General features: G+C 41.1%; 1 protein-coding gene across 1 annotated transcript in view; it reads left to right on the forward strand.

Moving 5' to 3' along the window:
* Positions 1-25175, forward strand: part of LOC143022036 (SH3 domain-containing protein Dlish-like) — a 31744-nt gene that overhangs the window by 4521 nt on the left and 2048 nt on the right. Inside the window, exons 2-6 of the mRNA XM_076179972.1 lie at positions 233-367; positions 546-645; positions 959-1089; positions 14140-14329; positions 14756-14976. Of these exons, the coding sequence (XP_076036087.1) occupies positions 233-367; positions 546-645; positions 959-1089; positions 14140-14329; positions 14756-14976 (777 nt within the window). The remainder of the gene's footprint in view (positions 1-232; positions 368-545; positions 646-958; positions 1090-14139; positions 14330-14755; positions 14977-25175) is intronic.

Here is a 25175-nt window from a genome sequence, read left to right on the forward strand (position 1 = left end):
CCTTCACAGCTGATCTTAGCAGCAGTCATAATAAATGGGCAAGTATTTTTCACAACAGAAGGGAAATTATGGCTTGCCATGGCTTAGACAAATATAAATTCATTTTGCTTTATTTCATGGAAATACATGGTAGAACATTGAAAACATAGTAATAAAACTTCTTATGAGAAATTCAAGCAGAGTAATTTATCATCATAGAATGAGTGATCCTATCATAGAGATTTATTTCCAGGTTGTCAATGTACTGTATCAGGAGAATGACTGGGTATATGTGATAGCAGAAAATGGGCAGCAAGAAGGATTTATTCCACACTCCTATTGTGCACCATATGGCTCACAGATGGGAGAATTGGCCGTAAATCATAAGGTAAGCCTTGTTTGCACTTAGGTGTTCTGATTGTAAACTGTTTATTGAATTTTATGTGTTATTAGAAAGTATATGCATTTCATTTCTGATTTCTATGTCTAAAAGGCAACTGAGTAATCATGCTAAACATGAGTTCCAAACACTTCACAAAAAATTGGCTTTTTTCTTCATTTTTCAGAAAAAAATGCCAAGAGACCATACATCAGTAGATGGAAGTGGTGGAGTGATTGATACTGATCACAACACAACTATAGGAACAGTCAACTCTGGTGGAACAGGTGAGACCTCTCTGTGGAGGTAGAGAAGGACTTGTATTAATGTTTTTTCTTTTTTATTTTTCTATTCTACACTTCAAAAGTTATTTATATGTTTTTTCTTCTTTTCTTTTTTTTTTACATATACAGATTCTAGAACTTGTACATTGTTATTTGAATACTGAATATTAATTTGAAGCAAAGTATTGAAAAGATCTTTTTATTTAATTTTCATATTCTTAATGATTATAATGAACATAATAGGTCTCCAGTCCAATTATCCCTACATGTAAGGACAGAGTAAAAACCTGCTACAAAGTTTTCCGTTATATAACAGACAATCCTGCCATGGTTGGATCAGACAGTGAAAGTTATGGAGGCAAAATGGTTGGCAGTGCACCAAATAGACATTCAGACTCATCAGTACAGAGTGGGACAGCCACACCTGATATACACCCTTTCTTTAAGGTACATTCTTTTACTTTTGTTTAAAGAAATATTGGATGCATAATTTTTGTGTTGGATGATAAGTTGTAAATACTTCTGAGGTAGATATATCAAGTCCCTTCAGTTGAGGGTCTGATCCAGACCTGATAAGGATCTTAGCTGATGAAGACTCATTCTTGCTGGAATCTGTTACTCAGCTGAAGAAAGTTACCTGGTGTTTGCTACATGGAGCATGAAGTACCATTAATATTCAGGAGCTGATGTAACATTGTTTTGGTGTCAGAAATTCTAAGACCGTACTTTTTTATCAGTCTATGTACTATTATCTACAAAGTGAGGTGGCTGGGCATGGGAGATGAACATTGTTACACCTCTCATTTCACTCATCTTTCTGAATTCCTTCCTTATAAACCATGTGAAAATTGTACCTTATTTCTTTCCCAGTAATACTGAAAGCTCATGCTAGGTCTACAACTCTCATGCAACAGGTCTTTGGCTTAACCTGTACATTCTTCTCCAACTCCTTTTGTCATTCACACACAGTTTTATTTGTTTGATATACTGAAAAGGCCATTAACTTCATTCACCCTACTTATCCAATTTTTCCTTGGTCTAACCCTCATTTCCATTCCTGTTACCACTCATTTATGCATCCTCTTAGGATATCTACCTTCATCCATTCTCACAATATAACAAAGATCTTTAGTTAGCCTGTTGTACTTTTCTCCTAGTCCCAGCTGTATCCCCAGTTTATTCATATATCCTGTCATTCCTTAATTTGTCATATTTCATAGAATTGCATCTTTACTCTCTCTTGCAGTACATAAATCACACTTGAATATAAACTTAACATGGTTGATATGCTTGATCTTCCATTTATGAAACTGAGATGGTTATCTTCCAAATGTTCTTTTCTTCAATATGTTTAACCTATCTTTTGTCATCTTTAATTCATTGAATGTTGCCTCAAGTTTCATACATACATACATATACCTATGTTTTTTCCCCCTTACAAGGGAGGTAACCAAAGTCAAAGGCATAATTCTACTCCCATCCATTTCATCCTCACATACTCCACTCCTATTCACCACCCCTCCTTCCCTCTTTTCTTGGCTCCTCCTGGATGATGGGTCATCCCTGCATCTCGTCTGCTGCCCTGGGTCAGAAGCAATGTAGCTGACACAGCACATCCACAGCAAAGCTGCTTCATTTAATTGCTGTCCCACTCTCCATCCCCTCATGCAGAAAAAGAGAAGACAGGGAGAATTCCCCTTGGGCTGCATCTAAACATCATTCACACATACTCCCTCATCCTCTATCCCCCACCTCCCTTCCATGCATCACAGTATCATCCATACACAACCATTCTCCATTGTCACAGACTACCAATTGTGTTTGAATTGATGTATCAAACCTCAGCCATGATTTGATCACTTCCTTCAATCCAGTAGCTAGAATGTCTATTTGCCTTTTATTTAGGCTTTTTATCTTCACTGGGAATGAAATTAAAGGTGTGGTGCAAAAACTATTTAATTTACATAATGTACATACATACATACATATACCAAGGCTTTTTCCCCCTTCCAAGGGAGGTAGCCAAAAAGGGAAAGGCATAAAAACACTCCCACCCAATTCATCCCTAAATACACTCCACACCCCTCCCACCCTTCCTCTCATCTGAGCACCTCCTGGATGACGGGTCATCCCTGCACCCTGCCCACCGCCCTGGGTCAGAAGCAGTGTCGCAAGACACAGTACATCCACAGCAAGGCCGCTTCATTTAATCGGCGACCCCCCCTCTCCGTCCCCCTTTGCATATAAGGAGAGGACGGGGAGAAATCCCTTCGGGCTGCGTCAAAATTTACTCACACATACTACCCCACCCCCCACCCCCCCGCCCATTCCTCCTCATGCAGTCACAACATCATCCATATACAACCATTCTCCACTCACCTCTGTCTTCCGTCCTCTCCCTTCCTTCCTCAACAGACATTCCCCTCTTCCCCAAAGCCCCTTCACCCCATCCATCCACCTCAATTTTTACCTAACCCTAGAATATGTGTGCATGAACAGGGCACAAGCAAGTGAGTCAGAGACACCACTGCCCATGTCCCTTTCCTTTTATATTGGGTGCACAACACAAGTGCCAACAGCAAGTGCCAGGCTGTTATATCTATAAGCCTATTCATTTTCTATTAACCTGGCTTCACACAATCCATCTACTTTATTTTTGTGTGAAAAAGGTGTACAATTTATCTGTCATTACCTATTAAATCTAATTTAAAGTATAGCTCCATATGCACAGATATACTACTTTCATGTGGCATAGTCGTTTGGATGCCTCCTGACTTCTTCCATGGAAAGCCCCAGTTATGTATTCCTCTGCTGTCTGTGCAGAAAAAAACTCCTGTAACTGGTCATCTATCATTACTTATGTTTATAATCCTAGATCTTATCATCTAGCCTAAGATAACCTAGTAGTTGTCAAATTCAACATCCATACACATTTTTATTAAGGATAGCGAGTAAATATGTCTCTTGCTAGGATGTGGCTTATGGTGCCATACCCACGTCTTTTTGTGTCATTGTGATGCATCATGGAATGTGAAATCCACTCACCCCTATTTTCTGTCCCCTCCCTTCCTTTCTCAACATACATTCCCCTTTTTCCCAATGCCCTTTTTACCCCATCCATCCATCTCATCCTTGGTTGCCCTCTCATGTTCATTCCTTCCACCTGTGCCTTCCACACCTCTTTTATTAATCTTTCTTCACTCATTCTTTCCATGTGTCCAAAACATCCCAGTACTCTTTTATCAATCCTATCTCCCAACTCCCTTTCCATCTCAGCCATTCCATCTCAAACCCATTTAAACTCTTCCTCTCTTATGTTCCATGTTTCTGCCCCATACAGTGCTGTCGACGCAATCACTCCACCATACAATCTCCTCCTAGCTTCCATTTCCAAATGTCTATTTCTCATTACACTTCACTAAGTGGAAAACCCACAGCCTCACAAAGTTGTTTGGAAAGAAATTTTGTAATGTTTTTGTGTTGTATTAATGTGGGACCATTTTCATGTCTCTGGCTGAAAGAGGTAGGGGAAGGGGAGAAGTTACCAGTTGTCAGCTTTCCATGTTTGAAAAAGTGTAAGAAATACAGTTGAAGTTGATAGAGATTATGGGCCTAGTCCAAAGACTGAGTGTCAGCCCCCCAGGGCTGCAACTCCTGATGGAGGTGAGGGGTTTGATAGGTTTTGAAATTAGACAGCTTTGCTCTCCATCTTGCAGGACCACCACATACATGTATCTTTCATTGGTTCTTTCACAATCTTTCATACATTTTAGCTGTCATACTGATCACTGATGCTGGTTACCTGTGGCCTTTAGGTAACCAGCAACATCCTCCATGCAGGTCCACAAGTTGCTCAGGGAAAATATATTATGTTGTTGTCTAGGGATTGTTAGTGTGGTCAGAGGAGGGATTAAGGCAGTTGATGACAAGAGTCTGGAAAAGTATGCAATAGGAGAAAGTTGAAAGTAAATATGGGTAAAGTACAGTGGTCAGATGTACAAGGGAAGAAGGTGGCAGTGAGTTGGAAGTAAGTCTTAAAGGAGAAAGGCTGGGGGAAGTGGATAGTTTTAAATATTTGGGGTAGCATGTGGCAGGAAATGGAGGAGTGAGGTGGAGGTAAACTGTGAATTTAGAGAACCAAGTAAATATCTTGTGGGATTGAAAAGTGTCATTAAAAATAGGTATCTGGGAATGGAGGCAAAAAGATTATATGAAAGGGTAATTGTGCCTATGATACTGCATGAGGTGGGGACTTGGCATTTAAGAGAAGCAGAGAGGAAAAGCTTGAATGTGTTTAAGATGAAGTTTTTGAGAAGTATGGTATGGATTACAAGATTGGATAGAATGAGAAATGGGGAGGTGAGTAGGAGTGCACAGACAGCTGGCAGATAGGGCTGATGAAAGATTATTGGGATGGTTTGGGCACATGAAAAAATGAGTGAAGAAATAATTAGTAAGAGTGTGGAGAGTAGAGGTGGATGGAGTGAACATAAAGGGACGACCAAGGATGAGGTGGATGGATAGGGTGAAAGGGGTTCTGATCAAGAGGAGAATGTCTGTCAAGAAGGGAAAGGAGAAGGCAGGGATAGGGGTGAGGGTAAAATATTTGTGTATGGATGATATTTTGCTGCAGCCTGAAGGGATTTCTCCCTGTCTTCTCTATTTTCTGCATGAGGGGATGAAGCAGCCCTGTTGTGGATATATGGTGTCTTGTTGCACTAAGATAAGAGGGTAACAAAAGTGGTGGATAGGAGTGGAATGGGTGGAAGTGGGTGCATGTCTTGACTGGCTACCTCCTTTATAAGGGAAAAGAAGCCCTTGGTATGCTCATATAGATGGACAGATGAATATATCAAATACACAGTTTTACTGAAACAACAGTAGTTATTATCAGATCTTATCTACTTTTACATACATACATAAGAACATAAGAATGAAGGACACTGCAAGAGACCATAAGGCCTACACTAGGCAGCTCCATATCCATCACCACCTGTCATCCCCATCCATAAAGTTGTCTAATCGTTTCTTAAAACAACTGATAGTTTCAGCGCTTACTACATGGTTACTAAGTCTGTTCCATTCATCGACCACCCTATTAGTAAATCAATTCTTGCCTGTTTCCTTTTTAAATCTAGATTTGTCCAGTTTATAACCATTACTGCAAGTCCTACCCTGTTGTTTTAATATGATGACCTTGTTTGCATCACCTTTGTTAAAGCCTTTGATCCACTTGAACACCTCTATTAGATCACCCCACAGTCTGCGTCTTTCCAGAGTGTAAGTTAACCTCTTCACTCCGGGCCAAAATCTCGCGGGCAGCATTAGCTGTCAGACGTACGATGTGCCATAATAATACTCGCATCATAAAATATAGTCACCGCTTATATCGATCATTCTCTCACCCGTGAATTTTGATAACCATAGAAAATGTGATGAAGACAGTTTAGAGAGTATGCCATTACGCAGGGGCAACTACAATAAATATAATCAAAACGCCGATATGGCAACCTTGCATATCCACTTGCTCCTCATGCCGCCTACCAGTGGCGGATCCAGGATAAAAATTTGGGGGGGGCTAACATGAATTCCTTCCTCTGGGTAGTCTGATGTACCAGAAGTCTGAGGTATACTTAACTTAATAATGTATTTCAGATTTTTCTGTGTTTTAGACATATATAATAGAATGTATATTCGTTTTATATTGTTACACGCTTGTGCTAGTCAGTGATAAAGCACTGGCACACGTATACTCTCGCATAGAGAGAAATTATTTCAGGATCCGTGTGTAGTGTTAGTGCACTTGGACTCATGAAAGTAATAAAAAATAAAAGTAGCTTTAAAAACAGAAATACAAACAAAAACGTGTATGAACTTCTGAACCTGTTAATAAAAGTATCTAAATTACATTAATAACACAGCATTGTTCATGGGATCTCACACGAACATCAACCTCTGTTTTTTTGGGGCAAATACATTGATTACACTGCCTATTTCAATACTGATTTCATTGTGAACGCCGAGTAGCGCCAGGCCGTTGAGGCGATCTTGACTCATAGTATTACTTAAGTAGGTCTTCAGTCGCTTCAGGGTTGAAAATGAACGCTTGGCCTCTGCGTTCGAGACTGGGGGCGTGATCAAAACTCGGAGGAGCTTGGCCAGGTTCGGATACATTCAGGTCTAGGCGTGGGCAAGGGCATCTCCCATGGATTCGAACTTCATTGTTGTTGAATACCAGCGCTCTGCTTCCGCCTTCACGAGGCTCAAGGTCTCGATGTCAGCCTCATAAACCTTTGCCGCTTCCAGTACAGCAGCAACATCTCCGTCAGCGCTGCTGAGCAGATTCTTGATATTGAAGCCAACAGGAATAATATCATTCCCGAACCGGGTCTGCAGCTCAGTCAATACATGGTCGAGGAATGGGACATATACAGATCTTCGGTAATACTCCTCAGCTGTCTGGAAGGGTAAATTCGCTCGCTGCGTTTGGCGCTTGCAAACTCGAGGTACAGGAATGGTGTCATGTGATGAAACGATCTCCTGGAGGAATCCCTCTTCCTTCTTGAAGATGTCCTGGAAGCTGGTCAGTGCACCTTCTCGAGTCTTGTTTAGATGCGTCACCACATCACCAATTCTAGCGTACGCTGAGACTAGATCGACCATAGGGGACTGCAGGGCTCGGCTCGGCTCCACAGTTTGAGCTAGCACAGACTCAGCGACGGCAAGACCAATCAGAAAGGGCCATCGTCACGGTGTCCTCTGAGGGGGACCATGTTGCGACCACAAAAAAGAATGCTCTCGATTACCGGAACGAGTAAAAGACGGTTTTTTGCAACTCGTTCCTGCCTCGTTGTGGGCAAAGATTGCATCGATGGCCCTCAACGGGTCACGTACAGTGTCGAGAAAGGCCTCCATACGGGTCATGGCAGCGGCATGGTAGCTATGCTGGTTGTGGTTTGCCAAAACCTCTAGGGCCTTCTTGTACTTGGACATAGGCTCCAAAACGAGGGCTCCGAGCCTAGTCTGGCCTCCAGTCCCGGTTGTCACTGGCGAAAAGCACACAAGCCACCCAGTATCCTCCGCTCTTCAAAACTGAATATTTGAGCCACGGGTATGTCAAGCACCAGGCAGGCTGGAACCGCCTCTTTTGACCGCCTTCGTAGCTGAATGGAAGAGCCTCGATAACTGGGACTTTCTGGTGGATGATGACCACCTTCTCTGCATCTGTTCCCTTCTTCCCCACGAAATCAGCAATGTCAAGTCGAGGCTCTTGAGAAGCTGCCACTGCAACTGTGCCGTCTTCACATGACGAGTGGGGGACCTCGGCAGTCTTGGCTTCCTCTGGAACTTGCCTCTGTTGTGGCATTATCCATCTGCACACATTCAGGTCGTCGCTTGAAAAATGCAGTGATCTTGGCGGCTTCCCCTGCTCGCTTCATTTCACTGGACCTGCCAGCCTGGCAGGAGCAAAAAACAAATATCTGACACAGGCTTATTTTCATAGAAGAATTCTGCCACAAACATAATCTCAAGTAAGGTCTCTGGTAAAAATTATAGAAGGAAATGGAAGAACATTGTGGAGAACTGCTAGATTAAATTAAATATCATTTGGGAAAATACATGGTAATCTCGATATCAAGTTAAAGTAATAATTTTCTTTTATAGAAAGATGTTCCACTATTCAATTTTCCTTTGGGTTATTAAACAATTGCAAGAGATATTATAAACGAATAAGTAATAGTTTACCTGCTTACTCGAGTAGATGCTTACACCTCAACGGTTAACTGCAACTGTGCATTATACTTGTCACCACAATGATTTCGCCAATTGTTTGATAACTACATTTAATGAAGAAATTACTAAATTAACGACTAAAATAACATCAAGAAGAAAGATACCAATCAAACCTTGGATAACAAATAACTTATTGAAATGCATTAATTTAAAAAAATAAACTTTATAAAAAATACATTAAGTGCAACTCTGAACTTAATAAACACAATTTTATCAGATATCGTAATGTTCTCAACTCATCAATTAAATCGGCTCGCAAGCAATACTATCTCAAAAAACTTGAAGAAAATTCATCGGTTCCGAAGAAACTCTGGTCAATACTTCTTGAAGTAATTAATAAAAAGAGAAGTAATAATACTCCCAATTTGTTTATTCACAATAACAGGCAGGTAACTGACAACTATGAGATTGCTGACATGTTTAATAACTTTTTCTGTTCAATTGGTAGTTTATTGGCTGATAAGCTGCCAAATGACCCAGGAAACCCACTTCAATATATAACTCCAGTCTCATCACAATTTAGTCTAATAAAACCATCAACTCATGATATTTTGCGTATTATAAATAATCTTAAAAATAAGTCCAATGGCTATAATTGCCTTAATACAAAGATCCTTAAACTTGCTGCTCCCAAAATTATTCATTTACTCATGCATTTAATCACTGTGTGCTTTCAACAGAGTTGTTTTCTTAATGTCCTAAAAATTGCTGTAGTACACCTGATCCATAAAGATGGGCCCACATCAAGCGTATCAAATTTTCATCCGATTTTGATCCTTCCGGTATTGTCTAAAGTACTTGAAACCATTATTCTTGAGCAATTGGTAGATTACCTTGAGTACCATGTGATCATTTTCGATAATCAATTTGGATTCCGTGAAAACCACTCACCATATATGCCTGTTGCTCTCTTACAAGAATATATTGCAACTCGACTATCTAATAAAAAATATGTGCCGAAGTTTTTCTAGACATTAAAAAGGCTTTTGACACAGTTGATCATAGTATTCTATTGATGAAAATGGCTGAGTACGGAATAAGAGACTTTGAACTTCAGATGTTTCAGTCATATTTATCTAATCATAATCAAGTTGTCTTATTTAACGGTGTTAAATCGAGATTAATGGGTGTAAGTATGGGGGTCCCTCAAGGTAGTACTCTAGGTCCTATTTTGTTTTTTATTTACATTATCGATATCTATAAAGCCTGTGGTATTCCTGAATACTTACTGTTTGCAAATGATACTTCTTGATTGATTGCTTCAACAACACAAAACAATCATATAGGTGACAATACAGGTATGTTAAACGGCCAACAAACGTGGTATATTTCCAGTGGCGGCGCCAGGGAGGGGCTTGGGGGGGCTTTAGCACCCCCCAAAAAAGTGGCCAGCCCCCTCATTAGCCCCTCCGACTGAAATGAGCAAATTGAAAATTTAAAACACTCATTGAAATAATTTTATTAAGTGGAATTTTTAATTGCCAGGGCTAAAGATTTGTCAGCCATCAGTGCTAGCCCTACCATTAACCCCCTCCCCTTCTGAAATGAGGATAATATATGTGTATTATCATATTATTATTAGCCCCCCCAAAATTTGCTCAGCCCCCCCTTAGCCTCCCCAACTAAAAATTCCTGGCGCCGCCGCTGTATATCTCCTTTCTATCCCTTTTCAGCGCAACTGAGACACAACCCTGGCAACCCTACAACACGCGCAGCACAAAACAGATAAATGGAATTAAACAAATGCCAAACACAGCACAATTCCGCCCAAATACCGCACACATGCTGTCAGTTTATTTAACCCCTGGACCTGGCAAAACATCAGAAAGTACTAAAATCGATTAAATGACACCCTTACAATGATTCATGGAAGAACAAATTTTGGGGGGGCTTCAGCCCCCCCCTGGATCCGCGCCTGCCGCCTACGTATGCGGCACCATATGGAAGGGGTTAAGGTGCCTAAGCCTCTCTTCGTAGGGCAAATTTCTGAGTCCATGTATCATTTTGGTCACTCTTCTCTGTACTGATTCTAGTGAATTGATGTCCATTCTGTAGGACGGAGACCAAAACTACAGCATAGCCAAGGATGGGTCTAACTATCGATAGATAGAGTTTAATAATTACCTCTGCACTTCTATTCGTTACTGTCATAGTAATGAAACCTAATGCTCTGTTAGCTTTATTCCTGGTGCTAATGCACTGTTTCCTGGTTTTAAGGTCCGGACTCACTAGAACTCCCAAGTCTCTCTAGCACTCAGTTTTCTCTAAAAGCGTGTTATCAAAGCTGTATCTATTTTCGGGGTTGTGTAGCCCTACGTTTAACATGCTACACTTAGAGATATTGGAAGTTCATTTGCCATTTCACCAACCATGTGAACAATTTGTTAAGATCATCCTGCAGAATCTCTGTGTCATCTCCTGACCTAATTAGGCATCCTATTTTAGTGTCATCCGCAAACTTACTAACATCACAATTTATCCCGTCGTCTAAGTTGTTTATGTACATAATGAACAACAAGGGACCCAAAACCGAGCCCTGGGGGACCCCACTAGTAACATTGCCCCACCTAGATTTTACTCCATTTATGGTGACCTGCTGTTTTCTGTTACTAATCCAAGCTCTAATCCATTCTAACACTTTTCCTCCTATGCCATGGGCTTTGATTTTATTTAGTAGTCTCTGGTGTGGCACCTTGTTGAACACTTTGCTAAAGTCAAGGTAAATAATATCGCAATTATCATTGTTATCTGACGCCTTATATACTTTAATGTAAAAGGATAGAAGATTAGTCACATGTGACTTACCCTCGGAGAAACCATACTGTGAATCATGAATTAAATTATGTCTTTTGATGTGTTCTCTGAGTCTATTTACTATTACAGATTCAAGCATTTTTCCTGTAACCGATGTCAAACTGATTGGCCTGTAGTTGCATATAGATGATCTATCTTCCTTCTTAAAAACAGGAACAATGTTTGCCTGCCTCCAAGCAGTAGGCACAAAACCAGTGCCTACTGATTTATTAAATAGTTCAGTTAATTGGTCGCAGATTTAAAATTTACACTCCTTTAGCATTCTCGGAAAAATTTCGTCTGGACCTGGGGATTTTGTAGCTTTAAGTCTTTCAATCTGCTTGACTACTTCTACTTTGCTAATGCTGATATTAGATAATCTACTTTCTTCATCCCCTCTGAAAATCGGATCGCAGTCAGGTACTTTATCTAACCTCTCATTAGTAAACACTGATAGAAAATAATTGTTAAACGCCTCACTCATTTTTTCCTCCGATTCTATCATGACATTTTCATCATTTTTAATTGGTCCTATTCTTTCTTTATTTTTTTGTTCTATAGAGATGAAAGAAACCCTTTGGGTTGGATCTTGTTTGACTAGCAACCTTAATTTCATAATTACGTTTCGCTGTACATGTATTCTTTTTAACCAGCTTTGCCATTTCGTTATATCTTGATCTAAGGTGTGTTTCCCCATTTTCTATTTTTATGTAAAGTCCTCTTTTCTTTCTGATCTCATGTTTTAATCAGTCCGTCATCCATTTGGGAGTATTACTATTTTTCTGTATTGAGTTCAGGGAGATAAATGTATTTTGTGCATTAATAATTAAATCAGTTAGATTGCTATACATTTCATCCAAATCACTGAACTGTCTGTTGAGCCCTCACCCCCAAATGACCTGACCCAAGGTATGCATATTACTCTCCGTGACCCGACCCCTGGTCATGATCTGACCCCCCAGTCACGCACTGAGACTCGACAATGTCCGAAATGTCCACATGACATTTCATATTCAATTTCAAATAGGTTTTTATATTGTCAAAGTTTGCTCTCCTGAAGTCTGGTACTTGGACGTTATTTGTACTTTTTAATTCTTCCCAAATAATATTAAATCTTATTTCTTGATGATCGCTAGAGCCTAGACTATCTCCCACTTTTATGTTACTCATTAGGTGCTCATTATTAGTTAAAACTAAGTCCAGAGTATTTACTCCCCTCGTAGGATCGGTAATCACTTGTTTTAGGAAATTATCCTGCACCACATCTAGGAATTTCTTTGTTTCCTGATCTTCTATTAAAGTTTCCCAGTCAGTGTTTCTATAATTAAAATCTCCCATGATCACAACGTTTTTGTACTGGGACGCTCTGTGAATTTCATGAATCAGGGGATCAGTCTGCTCAATGCTGAGGTTAGGAGGTCTGTACAAGATGCCAATAATAACTTTCTTATTCTTGCCTATAATCTCTACCCAAATGGATTCCGTACAGTCCTCTTCCTTAATTGAATTGTTGATGATAGTTTATTGTATTTTTAATGAAAAATGCTACACCTCTCCCACTCCTGCCAACCCTATCCTTGTGAGAAAACTTATATCCTTCTATTTCAATTTCTGGAAGGAAATGTTTATCAGCCATGTTGATCCAGGACTCAGTAATAGCTATAATATCAAAGTTCTCTATGCATGCTTTACTTTGCAGCAAATCAATTTTGTTAATTATGCTTCTGCTATTTGTATAGTAAACTTTAAGTTTATCTTCCCTCCACCTGCTTTGGTGATTCTTTTCACAGTCCCTCTCTAAGTTGTTTCTATTGCCTAAACTATATTGCGATACTTCCCCCCCCTACTCCCATGTAATCTACCCTAAAAAACCCTGTAGGATGCCTACCTCTCGCTCAAGGGATTCAGCAAGGAGCTGAAATCCTCTGGGCAACAAGTGCACCCCGTCCCTTGTATATAGATGATTCCTACCGTAAAAGCGGTCCCAGTTACAAATGCCCATCCATTGGCCTTACAATGTTTTGCCAGCCTGCAATTCATTGCAATAGCCCTGGAATGCCACATGCCTCCAACTCTACGCCTCAGAAGGATTCCACATACAACAGGAACACCTCCCATATTTCTAATCTTATCTAGCGCATCCTGGAACCAAGCAAACAATTCCTCACTCCCTAACTTACCTATATCATTGCCCCCGGCACTTAAGCAAACTACAGGGGGTCCTTACCTTCCCCTACTAAACACTTCAATCCTATCTCTAACATCTCCTATCCCCGCACTAGGGAAACACACCTGCGTCCTACACCAAAGGCTTTTTCCCCCTTACAAGGGAGGTAGCCAAAAAGAAAAAGATATAAAAACCATTTCCACCCATTCCATCCCTAAATACACTCCACTCCCCTCCACCCTCTACCCTCCCTCTTACCTTGGTACCTCCTGGATGATGGGTCAGAGGCAGTGTTGCAAGACACAGCACATCCACAGCAAGGCCGCATCATTAAATCGGTGACCCCCCCCCCTCTCTGTCTCTCATGCAGAAAGGGAGAAGATGGGGAGAAATCCCCTCAGGCTGCGTCAAATTTTTCTTACACATACTACCTCACCCCCCAATCCCCCACCCATTCCACCTCATGCTTCACAACATCATCCATATACAACCATTCTCCATTCACCCCTGTCTTCTGTCCTCTCCTGTCCTTCCTCAACAGACATTCCCCTCTTCCCCAAAGCCCCTTTCATCCCATCCATCCATCTCATCCTAGGTCACTCCCTCTACTTTTACACATAAAGATATTTGTTTTGGTGTAACAAATAGGTAAGGATTAATTATTATTATTATTATTTTTTTTTTTTTTTTTTTTTTTTAGGAGGCTTACAAATATTAATATATTAATCTATTTCTTTTGTTAGGATCCAGCTGGAAGATTCATAGTACTCTACACTTTCATAGCTCGTGATGAAAATGACGTTAGTGTTGAAAGAGGAGAATTTGTAACTGTATTAAACAGAGAAGATCCCGATTGGTACTGGGTTTTAAGATCTGATGGACAGGAAGGATTTGTCCCATCAGGCTTTGTGTACCCTGCAAATGTCATCCAAGGTATGTGTTGTATTAAGCAACAGATTTCTGTGTTTGGATTAGGTTGTGCCATATCAATGTTCATCTTACTTTGACTGACGTGCAGTATATTTTTCTTAATTGATTGCATCTGCTACTGTGAAGGGTGGTAGAATGATTGAAAGTAGGAGCTAAAAAGGGAGACAAGGCACTGTTTCATATTGTTTTGCTAATCAATTTCCATGCAATACTTTTGTTCATTTTTATTAATATTCATAATTTTGGAAAATCTACTTGTCTCACAACGGCCCTTTTGAATATTGCTTTACGTGCAGGTACTTGGCTTGTTGTCTTCATCAGTCAGACAGCCAAGTTTCATTTATGATGAAATTGCCTTATAGAATGTAACACTATGTTGAAGAACTATGGCATTTAAAGAATGTGGAGTTTACCAATGTTTCTCTTCAGATCACCTTCAGCAGGGAAGTGGAGCGGCTGGAGCAAATGGAAGTGGAGGTGGCATTTTGGGTCTAGGTGGAACAGTGACTCTTCCAGCAGGAATGCTAGGAAGTGGGGCTGGGGGTGGACACCAAGCTAGCTATGGCATCAGTCAGCACCATATGAACCAAACTAACGCAGATGACCTCAGGTTCCATGGTACAGAGCTTGTCATGCTGTATGACTATAAGGTAACATTTTTTTGTCTCTTTCTTTTTCAGTCAATCAGTTGTTACCTCAAGTTTCTCTAAGTGGAAAACCCACAGTCCCACAGGGGCTGATGGTAGTCCTTGAAATCTCCACAGATATCTCTGGGAACAAACTTTGGAGAATTGTCTGTGTTATATCATTGTAAAACTTTTAAGTTTTAAGATAAGAGGGAGGGTGGAGGGGTGTGGAGTGTATTCAGGGATGGAATGGGTGGGAGTGATTTTGTGCCTTTTTCTTTTTGGCTACCCCCCTTGTAAGGGGGAAAAAGCCTTGGTATATGTATGTATGTATGTATGTATATCATTGTAGGACTGTTTCTGTGTCACTGGCTCAAAATGGTAGGGAGAGGAGAGCAGTTGCCAGTTGTCAGCTCTCCACATGTTAAAAAGTGTAAGAAATGCAGTTGAAGTTGATAAAAGGGGACACAAGAAGAAACTTAAGAAGGGCAGTTACAGAAGAGATCTGAAAAAGAATAGCTTTCCACATAGAGTGATAGATATATGGAATAAATTGAAAGAGAAAATAGTGAGTGCTAAAACTACACAACTTTAAGAAAGAACTGGATGCGGAAAGACACAACTGCGGGTCCCTACGAGCATAGCTCTTCTCCCACAAAATATAACTAGGTAAATACATATACCAACAGCTTTTTCCCCCTTACAAAGGAGGTGAGGAGGAGAGTGGGGATGGAGAGGGAGTTGTTGTTGTTGTGGTTGTCGTTCCCTAGACTGTCTGTCCAAGCAGTCCTGTTTGGCCCCCAACTCTTAGGGTTGGGGGGTGGTCCCACGATGTTGACGCTGCAGCTCCAGGACTGGAGAGGGAGTTGGGAGATTGGGTTGATGCATGAGTATTGGGATGGTCTGGACACCTGGAAAGAATGAGTAAAGAAAGACTAGTAAAAGAGGTGTGGGAAGTAGAGGTGGAAGGACTGAACATGAAGGAGCAACCTAGGATGAGATGAATGGATGGGGTAAAAGGGGCATTGGGAAAGTGGGGAATGTCTGTTGAGGAAGGATGGAAGAGGACAGAAGATAGGGGTGAATGGAGAATGGTTGTGTATGGATGATGCTGTGATGTATGAGAGTGGGTGGGGGATGGGGGGTGAGGTATGTGTGAAAAATAAATTGACATAGCCCAGAGGGATTTCTCCCTGTCTTTTCCTTTTATGCATGAAGGGACAGAGAAGGGTTCAGCAATTTAATGAAGCGGCCTTGCTGTAGATGCGCTGTGTCTTGTGACACTGCTACTGACCCAGGGCAGTGTGTGAGATGCAGGGATGACCTGTCATCTAGGAGGTGCCAAGGGGGTAGGGGGTAGATGGGGTTGGAGTATATGGGGGATGGAATGGGTGGGAGTGGTTTTTATGCCTTTGTTTTTTGGCTACCTCCCTTGTAAGGGGGAAAAAGCCTTTGATGTATTTACCTAGTTGTATTATATGGGAAGGGAGCAATGTTCATGGTGATCTGTCTTTGTATCTTTCAGCATCAAGTTTTTTTTATTAAAATCTTGAATAGTATTTGCACACATTGTTTCTTTATCTAAGTTATTCCAGGTATCCAGCACTCTCTCGGAAGCTACTCTTTTTCTGATCTCTTCTATAGTTATCCTTTTTGAGTTTCTTTTCATGACCTCTTGTTTTTCCATTGTCATTTTTTAGTAAGTCATTCCTATCAAGGATTTCCATTCATTTCATGACTCTAAATATAGTCAGTAGATCACCTCTTTCTCTTCTCTGCTCCAGTGTTGGTAGTTCCAATTTCGATAATCCTTGTTCGTATGTTATGTATGTATGTATGTACAAGAGAGGTAGCCTAAGTCAAAAGCATAAATTCACTCCCACCCATTTCATCCCCACATACTCCACTACCAATCACCACCCCTCCTCCCCTCTTTTTCTGGCTCCTCCTGGATGACAGGTCATCCCTGCATCTCACTCACTGCCCTGGATGTAGCAAGACACAGCACATCCACAGCAAGGCTGCTTCATTTAATCTACAAACCTCCCTCTCTAATACCTCATGCAGAAAAAGAGAAGACAAGGAGGAAGCCCTTTGGGCTGTGTCAAAATATCATTCACACATACTCCCTCACCCCCCATCTCCCACCCACTCCCTTTCATGCATCACAGCATCATCCATACACAACCATTCTCCACTCACCCTTATCTTCTGTCCTCTTCTGTCCTTCCTCAATAGACATTCCCCTCTTTCCCAATGCCCCTTTTACCCCATCCATCCATCTCATCCTAGGTCACCCCTTCATTGTTCACACATTCTACCTCTGCCCTCTACACCTCTTTTACTAATCTTTCTTCACTTGTTCTTTCCATGTGTCCAAACCATCCCAATAATTTTTCATCAACCCTACCTCCCAACTCCCTTTCCACCCGTGTTCTCTTCCTCACCTCATTTCTCACTCTATTCAACCTAGTAACCCCTATTATACTTCTCAGGCACCTCATCTTTAACACATTCAAACTCCTCCTCTCTTCCTCTCTCATGTTCCATGTTTCTGCCCCATACAGTGCTGTTGGCACAATCACTCCTTCATACAATCTCCTCTTAGCATCCATTCCCAAATGTCTATTTCTCATTACACTTTTTAATCCTCCAAGGCTACCTTCTCTCAATCTACGTTCTACCTCCACCTCCATTCCTCCCTTTCCTGCCACATTCACACACAAATATCTAAAACTATCCACTTCCTCCAGTCTTTCTCCCTTCTCTTCCACTCTGCTGCTACTTTCTCCCCTTGTACATCTCATCACCTTACTTTTACTCGCATTTATCTTCAACTTCCTTCTTTTGCACACCTTCCCAAACTCTTGTCACTAACTTCCTCAATTCCTCCTCTGATCCTGCTCCGAGCAGTGTCATCAGGAAACAACAGCTGGCTTATCTCCCATTTTTCTTCATTTTCTTTAAGCATCTCCAATCCCCAACCCACTAGTCTTGCATTTACCTCTCACACCACCCCATCCATGTATATATTGAGCATCCAAGGTGACATAACACATCCCTGACAAAGTCCCTCCTTTACCTCAAACCACTCACTCTCTCCATTTCTTATCCTAACACAAGCTCTACTACTCTCGTAAAAATTCTTGACTGCTCTTAAAAGCTTTTCTCGTATCCCATATATCTGCAATACCTCCCACAGTGCTTTCCTGTCTACCCTGTCATAAGCCTTTTCCAAATCCATGAAAGCCAAAAAAAAATCCTTACATTTTCCTAAAGTTTTCTTACATACATGTCTTACCATAAAATGTGATCTACATAACCCCTACCTGTCCTAAACCCACATTGTTCCTCACCAATTACTCCCTCTGTTCCTCTCCTAATCCTCTCAATCAAGACCCTCCCATAAGCCTCCCCAACTACACTCAGGAAGCTAATCCCTCTGAAACTACTACACTCAAACTTGTCCCCTTTTCCCTTGTAAAGTATTAATAGAACTATACAGGCACTCCTCCAGTCCACCATCACTGTACCTCCTTTTTTCAGACATTCTGCAGGCCATCCATCCAACCCAGGTGCTTTACCTTCTCTCATCATCTTAACAACTGCCTTCACTTCATCTTTCCTTATTTCCCCTCCATTTACTTCACTCATTACAGTCATTTTCTTAGCACCTCCCACTGCAACCACCTTTCCCTCCCTATCCTCCTTCACATTTAGCAACTCCCTAAAATACTCTGCCCATCTTTCTCTTCCTGCCATCTCTTCCATTAACATCTCTCTATCTGCAATGTTTACCTTTTCTTCTCTACTTGATTCGCCTCCTCTTCCTCTCTTAATTTCTTTCCAAAACATCTTTTTATTACTTTCAAAATTTTCTGTCATACTCTTATCCCATTTCACATCTGCTCTCCTCTTTGCCTCCTTTATCTTATGCTTCTCTTTTCTTTTCTTTGTACCTCTCATATGATTCTCTCATCCTATTTTGTACCCAATCTGTGAAAGCTCGCTTCTTGTCTTCTACAACCTTCTTTGTTTCTTCATCCCACCACTCACTACCCTTCCTTCTATTTCCTCCTGTCCTCCTTATTCCACACACCATCTTTGCACACCTTGTGACTACCTCCTTGAAACATCCCCATTCCTCCTCCACTCCTAGTTGTACTCTATCCTTCACTCCCTCCCACTCCTCTCTCAGCTTCTTGTTCTCCTTTTCTTTCTCATTTAAGCAGTTCACTCTAAGCATCTCCCTACCTTCTGTCCTTTTCTTTTTACTCCATCTATCCTCCACTTTCAACTTACCTTCCACCAGAAAATGATCTGATATTCTCCCACTCTCTCCCCTCCACTATATAGTCCATTAACACTCTATCCACCACCTCCTCCCATGTGTACTTATGTTTGACTTTCTTCCTAAACACTGTATATGCTATCATCAACTCTCTTTCAATACACATCTCCATCATCAACTTTCCATTACAATTTTTTCCTGGAAGTCCACACTTCCCAACCGCTCTGTCTATTGGTTCATTTCCTACCCTAGCATTAAAGGTCAGATATCAACAGATATACCATTCGCTAAAAATCATCGTATTGCTCGAAAAAGTACTTTTTAAAAGCATACAAATAAAGTTTTTACCTGTTACAGAAGAATTTATTCAGAAAATTCACTTTTAATTTCGCCTCACATACCACTTTTCCGAAGTCGAGATGTTCTAGTCGATTTGTAATTAGTACCAGTAATCGCCGCTAGGTGAACCGGCGGTGACGTCACAGTTGCCAAACAATCGGACAAAGAGACACACGCTGTACTTCAGCTCAGTCATTCCAATCGAGTTATTCATCTTCATGTTCGTTTTTAATCCAAATTTGTTCGCAAAAATGGCTCATTGTGCATTCCAATTCGGAAGGATAGTATGTATGGTGGAAGAAGAAGAGGAAGAGGAGTTTGATATCGCCGAACATCGCATTGTAAAGCCTTACCAGTTCGAACCGATAATAGGACAGCCCGTTTCTTTGTCGGAATACAGTGCAAGTGAAGATGAAGAAAGTGGTGAACAAAATAGCGAAGAAGAAGGGGAAAGCGATTTGTCAGATTCAGAACCTGAGACCATGGGGGAGGAGACGGAATTCAACGGCAACGTTGATTTAGACGGTGCCGAGAATCAAGATGGGCCTACCACCCCTCCTAGACGCAAACGCAAAAGATCTAACCAGTCTCATAGGATTGGGAATACCAACTGGTAAGAAATTCAGTGCATTATTCCTTATTTAGGCTATCATTGCAAGCATGGGATGGGGTCCTTTGTTTTTAAGTAGACGATTTAGGCCCCTATTTCGATTGTAGTCCAGGCCTACATGATGGTATAAGCCTACCAATAAATTTTTGCTCTTTTTTCCAAACTTTTAATTTCAGAAGATTGAGGACATAAGCCTGGGGCCAGCCTCTGCACCGAGGTCCTTCCAAGTCCAGCTCAATCTTTTATTTCAGTTGTAGATAAATTAACTTTTTTATTTCCAGGTGTACATGCGGACACTGCCTACCCATGCAAACAGCGAAAGAAAGTGTTTGTTGCAATGAGATGCAGCAGGTCGCAGAGAAATTAGATGAAAAGGGTAACTGCATTATAGACCATGAAGGATTTCAAGTAAATTGCTTAAATGAGCATGTGCTGGAAACAAGTTTCTGGGAATTTCTGCAGAAGCATGGGCCCATAAGTGATGAAGAACCAATGCATGAGTAAGAATCATTTGTCAGTCTCTCTCTAAAATTCCAAGCATGGGGGGAAAAATAAATGATATGAATTGCCTTGTGGCCATTTCTTCCTGCAAGATCGAGATTATTCATTTAAAATACGACACACGACTGACAATGCAAAGGCGATACGATGCACTCTCAGAATAATAATATTGTTTGGCAACTGACGTCACGAACGCGGAATTCCCCTAACGTTCCCGAAGCGCACGGGCGGGTTGTTTCGAACAGCAGACGACGCAATGAGATGAAGACAAACAACTGTTTTTCCCAAATTTTTGCATTGTCAGTCGTGTGTCGTATTTTAAATGAATAATCTCGATCTTGCAGGAAGAAATGGCCACAAGGCAATTCATATAATTTATTTTTCCCCCCATGCTTGGAATTTTAGAGAGAGACTGACAAATGATTCTTACTCATGCATTGGTTCTTCATCACCTATGGGCCCATGCTTCTGCAGAAATTCCCAGAAACTTGTTTCCAGCACATGCTCATTTAAGCAATTTACTTGAAATCCTTCATGGTCTATAATGCAGTTACCCTTTTCATCTAATTTCTCTGCGACCTGCTGCATCTCATTGCAACAAACACTTTCTTTCGCTGTTTGCATGGGTAGGCAGTGTCCGCATGTACACCTGGAAATAAAAAAGTTAATTTATCTACAAATGAAATAAAAGGTTGAGCTGGACTTGGAAGGACCTCGGCTTATGTCCTCAATCTTCTGAAATTAAAAGTTTGGAAAAAAGAGCAAAAATTTATTGGTAGGCTTATACCATCATGTAGGCCTGGACTACAATCGAAATAGGGGCCTAAATCGTCTACTTAAAAACAAAGGACCCCATCCCATGCTTGCAATGATAGCCTAAATAAGGAATAATGCACTGAATTTCTTACCAGTTGGTATTCCCAATCCTATGAGACTGGTTAGATCTTTTGCGTTTGCGTCTAGGAGGGGTGGTAGGCCCATCTTGATTCTCGGCACCGTCTAAATCAATGTCGCCATCGAATTCCGTCTCCTCCCCCGTGGTCTCGGGTTCTGAATCTGACAAATCGCTTTCCCCTTCTTCTTCGCTATTTTGTTCACCACTTTCTTCATCTTCACTTGCACTGTATTCCGACAAAGAAACGGGCTGTCCTATTATCGGTTCGAACTGGTAAGGCTTTACAATGCGATGTTCGGCGATATCAAACTCCTCTTCCTCTTCTTCTTCCACCATACATACTATCCTTCCGAATTGGAATGCACAATGAGCCATTTTTGCGAACAAATTTGGATTAAAAACGAACATGAAGATGAATAACTCGATTGGAATGACTGAGCTGAAGTACAGCGTGTGTCTCTTTGTCCGATTGTTTGGCAACTGTGACGTCACCGCCGGTTCACCTAGCGGCGATTACTGGTACTAATTACAAATCGACTAGAACATCTCGACTTCGGAAAAGTGGTATGTGAGGCGAAATTAAAAGTGAATTTTCTGAATAAATTCTTCTGTAACAGGTAAAAACTTTATTTGTATGCTTTTAAAAAGTACTTTTTCGAGCAATACGATGATTTTTAGCGAATGGTATATCTGTTGATATCTGACCTTTAAAGTCTCCCAATACCACTACATTAATATTTCTCCCTAAACCCTCTATGTACTCATTTAAATCCATCCAAAAGCCTCTCTTTCTTCTACACTCTTCTCACTACGAGGCCCATATATATTTACAAAAACCCATATCTCCCTTCCCAATTTTACCTTTATCCACATTAACCTTGAAGAAACCTCCTTCCACTCCACTACATGGTTATCTATCTCTTCACTTACTAGTATAGCCACCCCTTCTCTCCCTTGCCCTTTCTTCACTCCTGAGAACCTCCTATTTACACTCCCAAACTCACACTCACCCCTCCCTTTCAACTTAGTTTCACTCAATGCCAACACATCCATCTTTCTTCTCACAAACATACTGCCTATCTCTTCCCTTTTACTCTCATCTGTACCACATCCACACACATTAAAAGACCCAAACCTTAGGATTCTGGTTGGAAAACTCCTAGACCCTCTCATGCCTTTACTTTTTTTTAGGAATGTCCCCTTTGGGATTACAGGGAGAAGGATGCCTAGTCCTATCCCCATTGCCTCATACGACTCAAATGGGAAGACTTGGTGGCAGTATTCTTTTCCCCACCACAGGGTTAGGGGAAGAAAAGAAATTAATATTCAGAGAAATGGTACGGGACAGTAACAAGGGGTGGGGGCACAGCAGAACAGAGGGACAATTACAGTATAATAAAGTTTCATAATTTCTCTATGAACAGAGATTTCCTCTATCACAGACAAAATGATGTGTGGCTCTGGTCCATAGGGGCACCTCACATAGGTCTGAAAGTATCAGCTGCATGCTACTTTGCCACAATAACATGCAGCCAATACCCAAGACGGGGAGGCTCTACTACCCTCATAAAAACTCTTGACTGCTCTCAACAGCTTTCCTACTATTCCATACATCTGCAATACCTCCCACAGTGCCTTCATATCTACCCTGTCATAAGCTTTTTCCAAATACATAAAAGCTCCAAAAAATAACCTTACCTTTTCCTTAAGCTTTCTCACATATCTACCTTACCAAACAAATCTGATCCATATATCCCCTAACTGTCCTAAACCTGCACTGTTCCTCACCAATTATTCTCTGTTCCTCTCCTAATCCTCTCAATCAAAACCCTCCCATGAGCTTTCCCAGCTACACTCAATAAACTGATCCCTTTGAAACTACTACACTCACACTTGTACCCTTTTCCCTGGTAAAGCGGGACTATACAGGCACTCCTCCAGTTCTCTACCCTCTTTTAGACAAAACATTAAACAACCTCACCAGCCAATCCACCATCACTGCACCTCTCTTTTTAAGACACTCTGCATGGCATCCATCTAACCCAGGTGCCTTACCTGCTATCATCATTTTAACAACTGCTTTCCTTATTTCTCCTGCATTTTCCTCATTCATCACTGTCATTTTCTAAGCACTTCCTACTAAACTACCTTTCCCTCCCTATCCTCATTCACATTTAGCAACTCCCTATAATACTCTGCCCATCTTCCTCTTACTGCCATGTCTTCCATCTGCAGCTTTTGCCTTTTCTTCTCTACATGATTTGCCTCCTCTTCCTTTCTTAATTTCCTTCCAAAGCATCTTTTTATTACCTTCCAAATTTTCTGTCATACTCTTACCCCATTTTACATCTGATGTCCTTTTTGCTTCCTTTATCTTATGCTCTACTTCTCATCTCCTTTCTTTGTACTTCTCATATGATTCTTTTGTCCTATTTTGTAACCAAATTGTGAATGCTCATTTCTTCCCTTCTGCAACCTTCTTTGCTTCATCACCCCATCTCTCACATTCTTTCCTTCTATTTTCTCCCATCCTTCTTTTTCCAAACACAATCTTTACACACCTTGTGACTCCCTCCTTGAACCATCCCCATTTCTCCTCCATTCCTAGTTGTACTCTATTCTTCATTCCCTCCCACTCTTCTCTCAGATTCTTCTTGTACTCCTCCCTTTCTCAATTAAACAGTTTACTTTAAGCACCTCCCTACCTTCTGTCCTTTTCTTTTTTCTCCATCTTTCCTCCACTCTCTACTTATCTTCCACCAGAAAATGATCTGATGTTCTCCCACTCTCTCCCCTTAAAAAAACGTACATCCAAAACTCTTCCTACCCTTCTCCTGGTTACCACTATATAGTCCATTAAAGCCCTATCTACCACCTTTCCACCACCCTCTCCCATGTGTTCTTTGGATTAACTTTCTTCCTAACCACTGTATTTGCTATCATGAACTCTAGACACATCTTCACCATCATCTCTCCACTATAACTTTTTCCTGGAACTCCACACTTCCCAACCACTCTGTCCATTGGTTCATCTCCTACCCTAGCATTGAGATATCCCAATATTACTACATTGACATTTCTCCCTAAACCCTCTATGTACTTATTTAAATCTATCCAAAAAGCCTCCCTTTCCTTTACACTCTTCTCATTTCTAGGCCAATATGCACTTACAAAAACCCACATCTCCTTCCTAGTTTCACCTTCATCCACATGAACATTGAAGAAATGTCCCTCCACTCCACCACATGTTACTATCTCATCACTTACTAGTATAGCCACCCCTTCTCTCCCTCATTCTCTCTTCACTCCTGACACTCTCCCAACTACACTTCCAAACTCAAACACTCAATGTCAACACATCCATCTTTCTTCTCGCCAACATACTGCCAATCTCTTCCCTTTTACTCTCATCTGTATCACATCCACACACATTAAAAGACCCAAACCTTAGGGTTCTGGTTGGATGAGGGTACGCCTAGTCGTACCCTCATCCCTTTTTTGTCACCTTTTACAACTCATGTGAGAAACACTCGGTGGCAGTATTCTTTCTCCCCTACCTCATATAGACCCTAAAGTATGAACTGCAT

The sequence above is a fragment of the Oratosquilla oratoria genome, chromosome 43 (genome assembly GCF_046742065.1).
Source record: "Oratosquilla oratoria isolate Oo_2021 chromosome 43, ASM4674206v1, whole genome shotgun sequence".
NCBI classification, from domain to species: Eukaryota; Metazoa; Arthropoda; class Malacostraca; order Stomatopoda; family Squillidae; genus Oratosquilla; species Oratosquilla oratoria.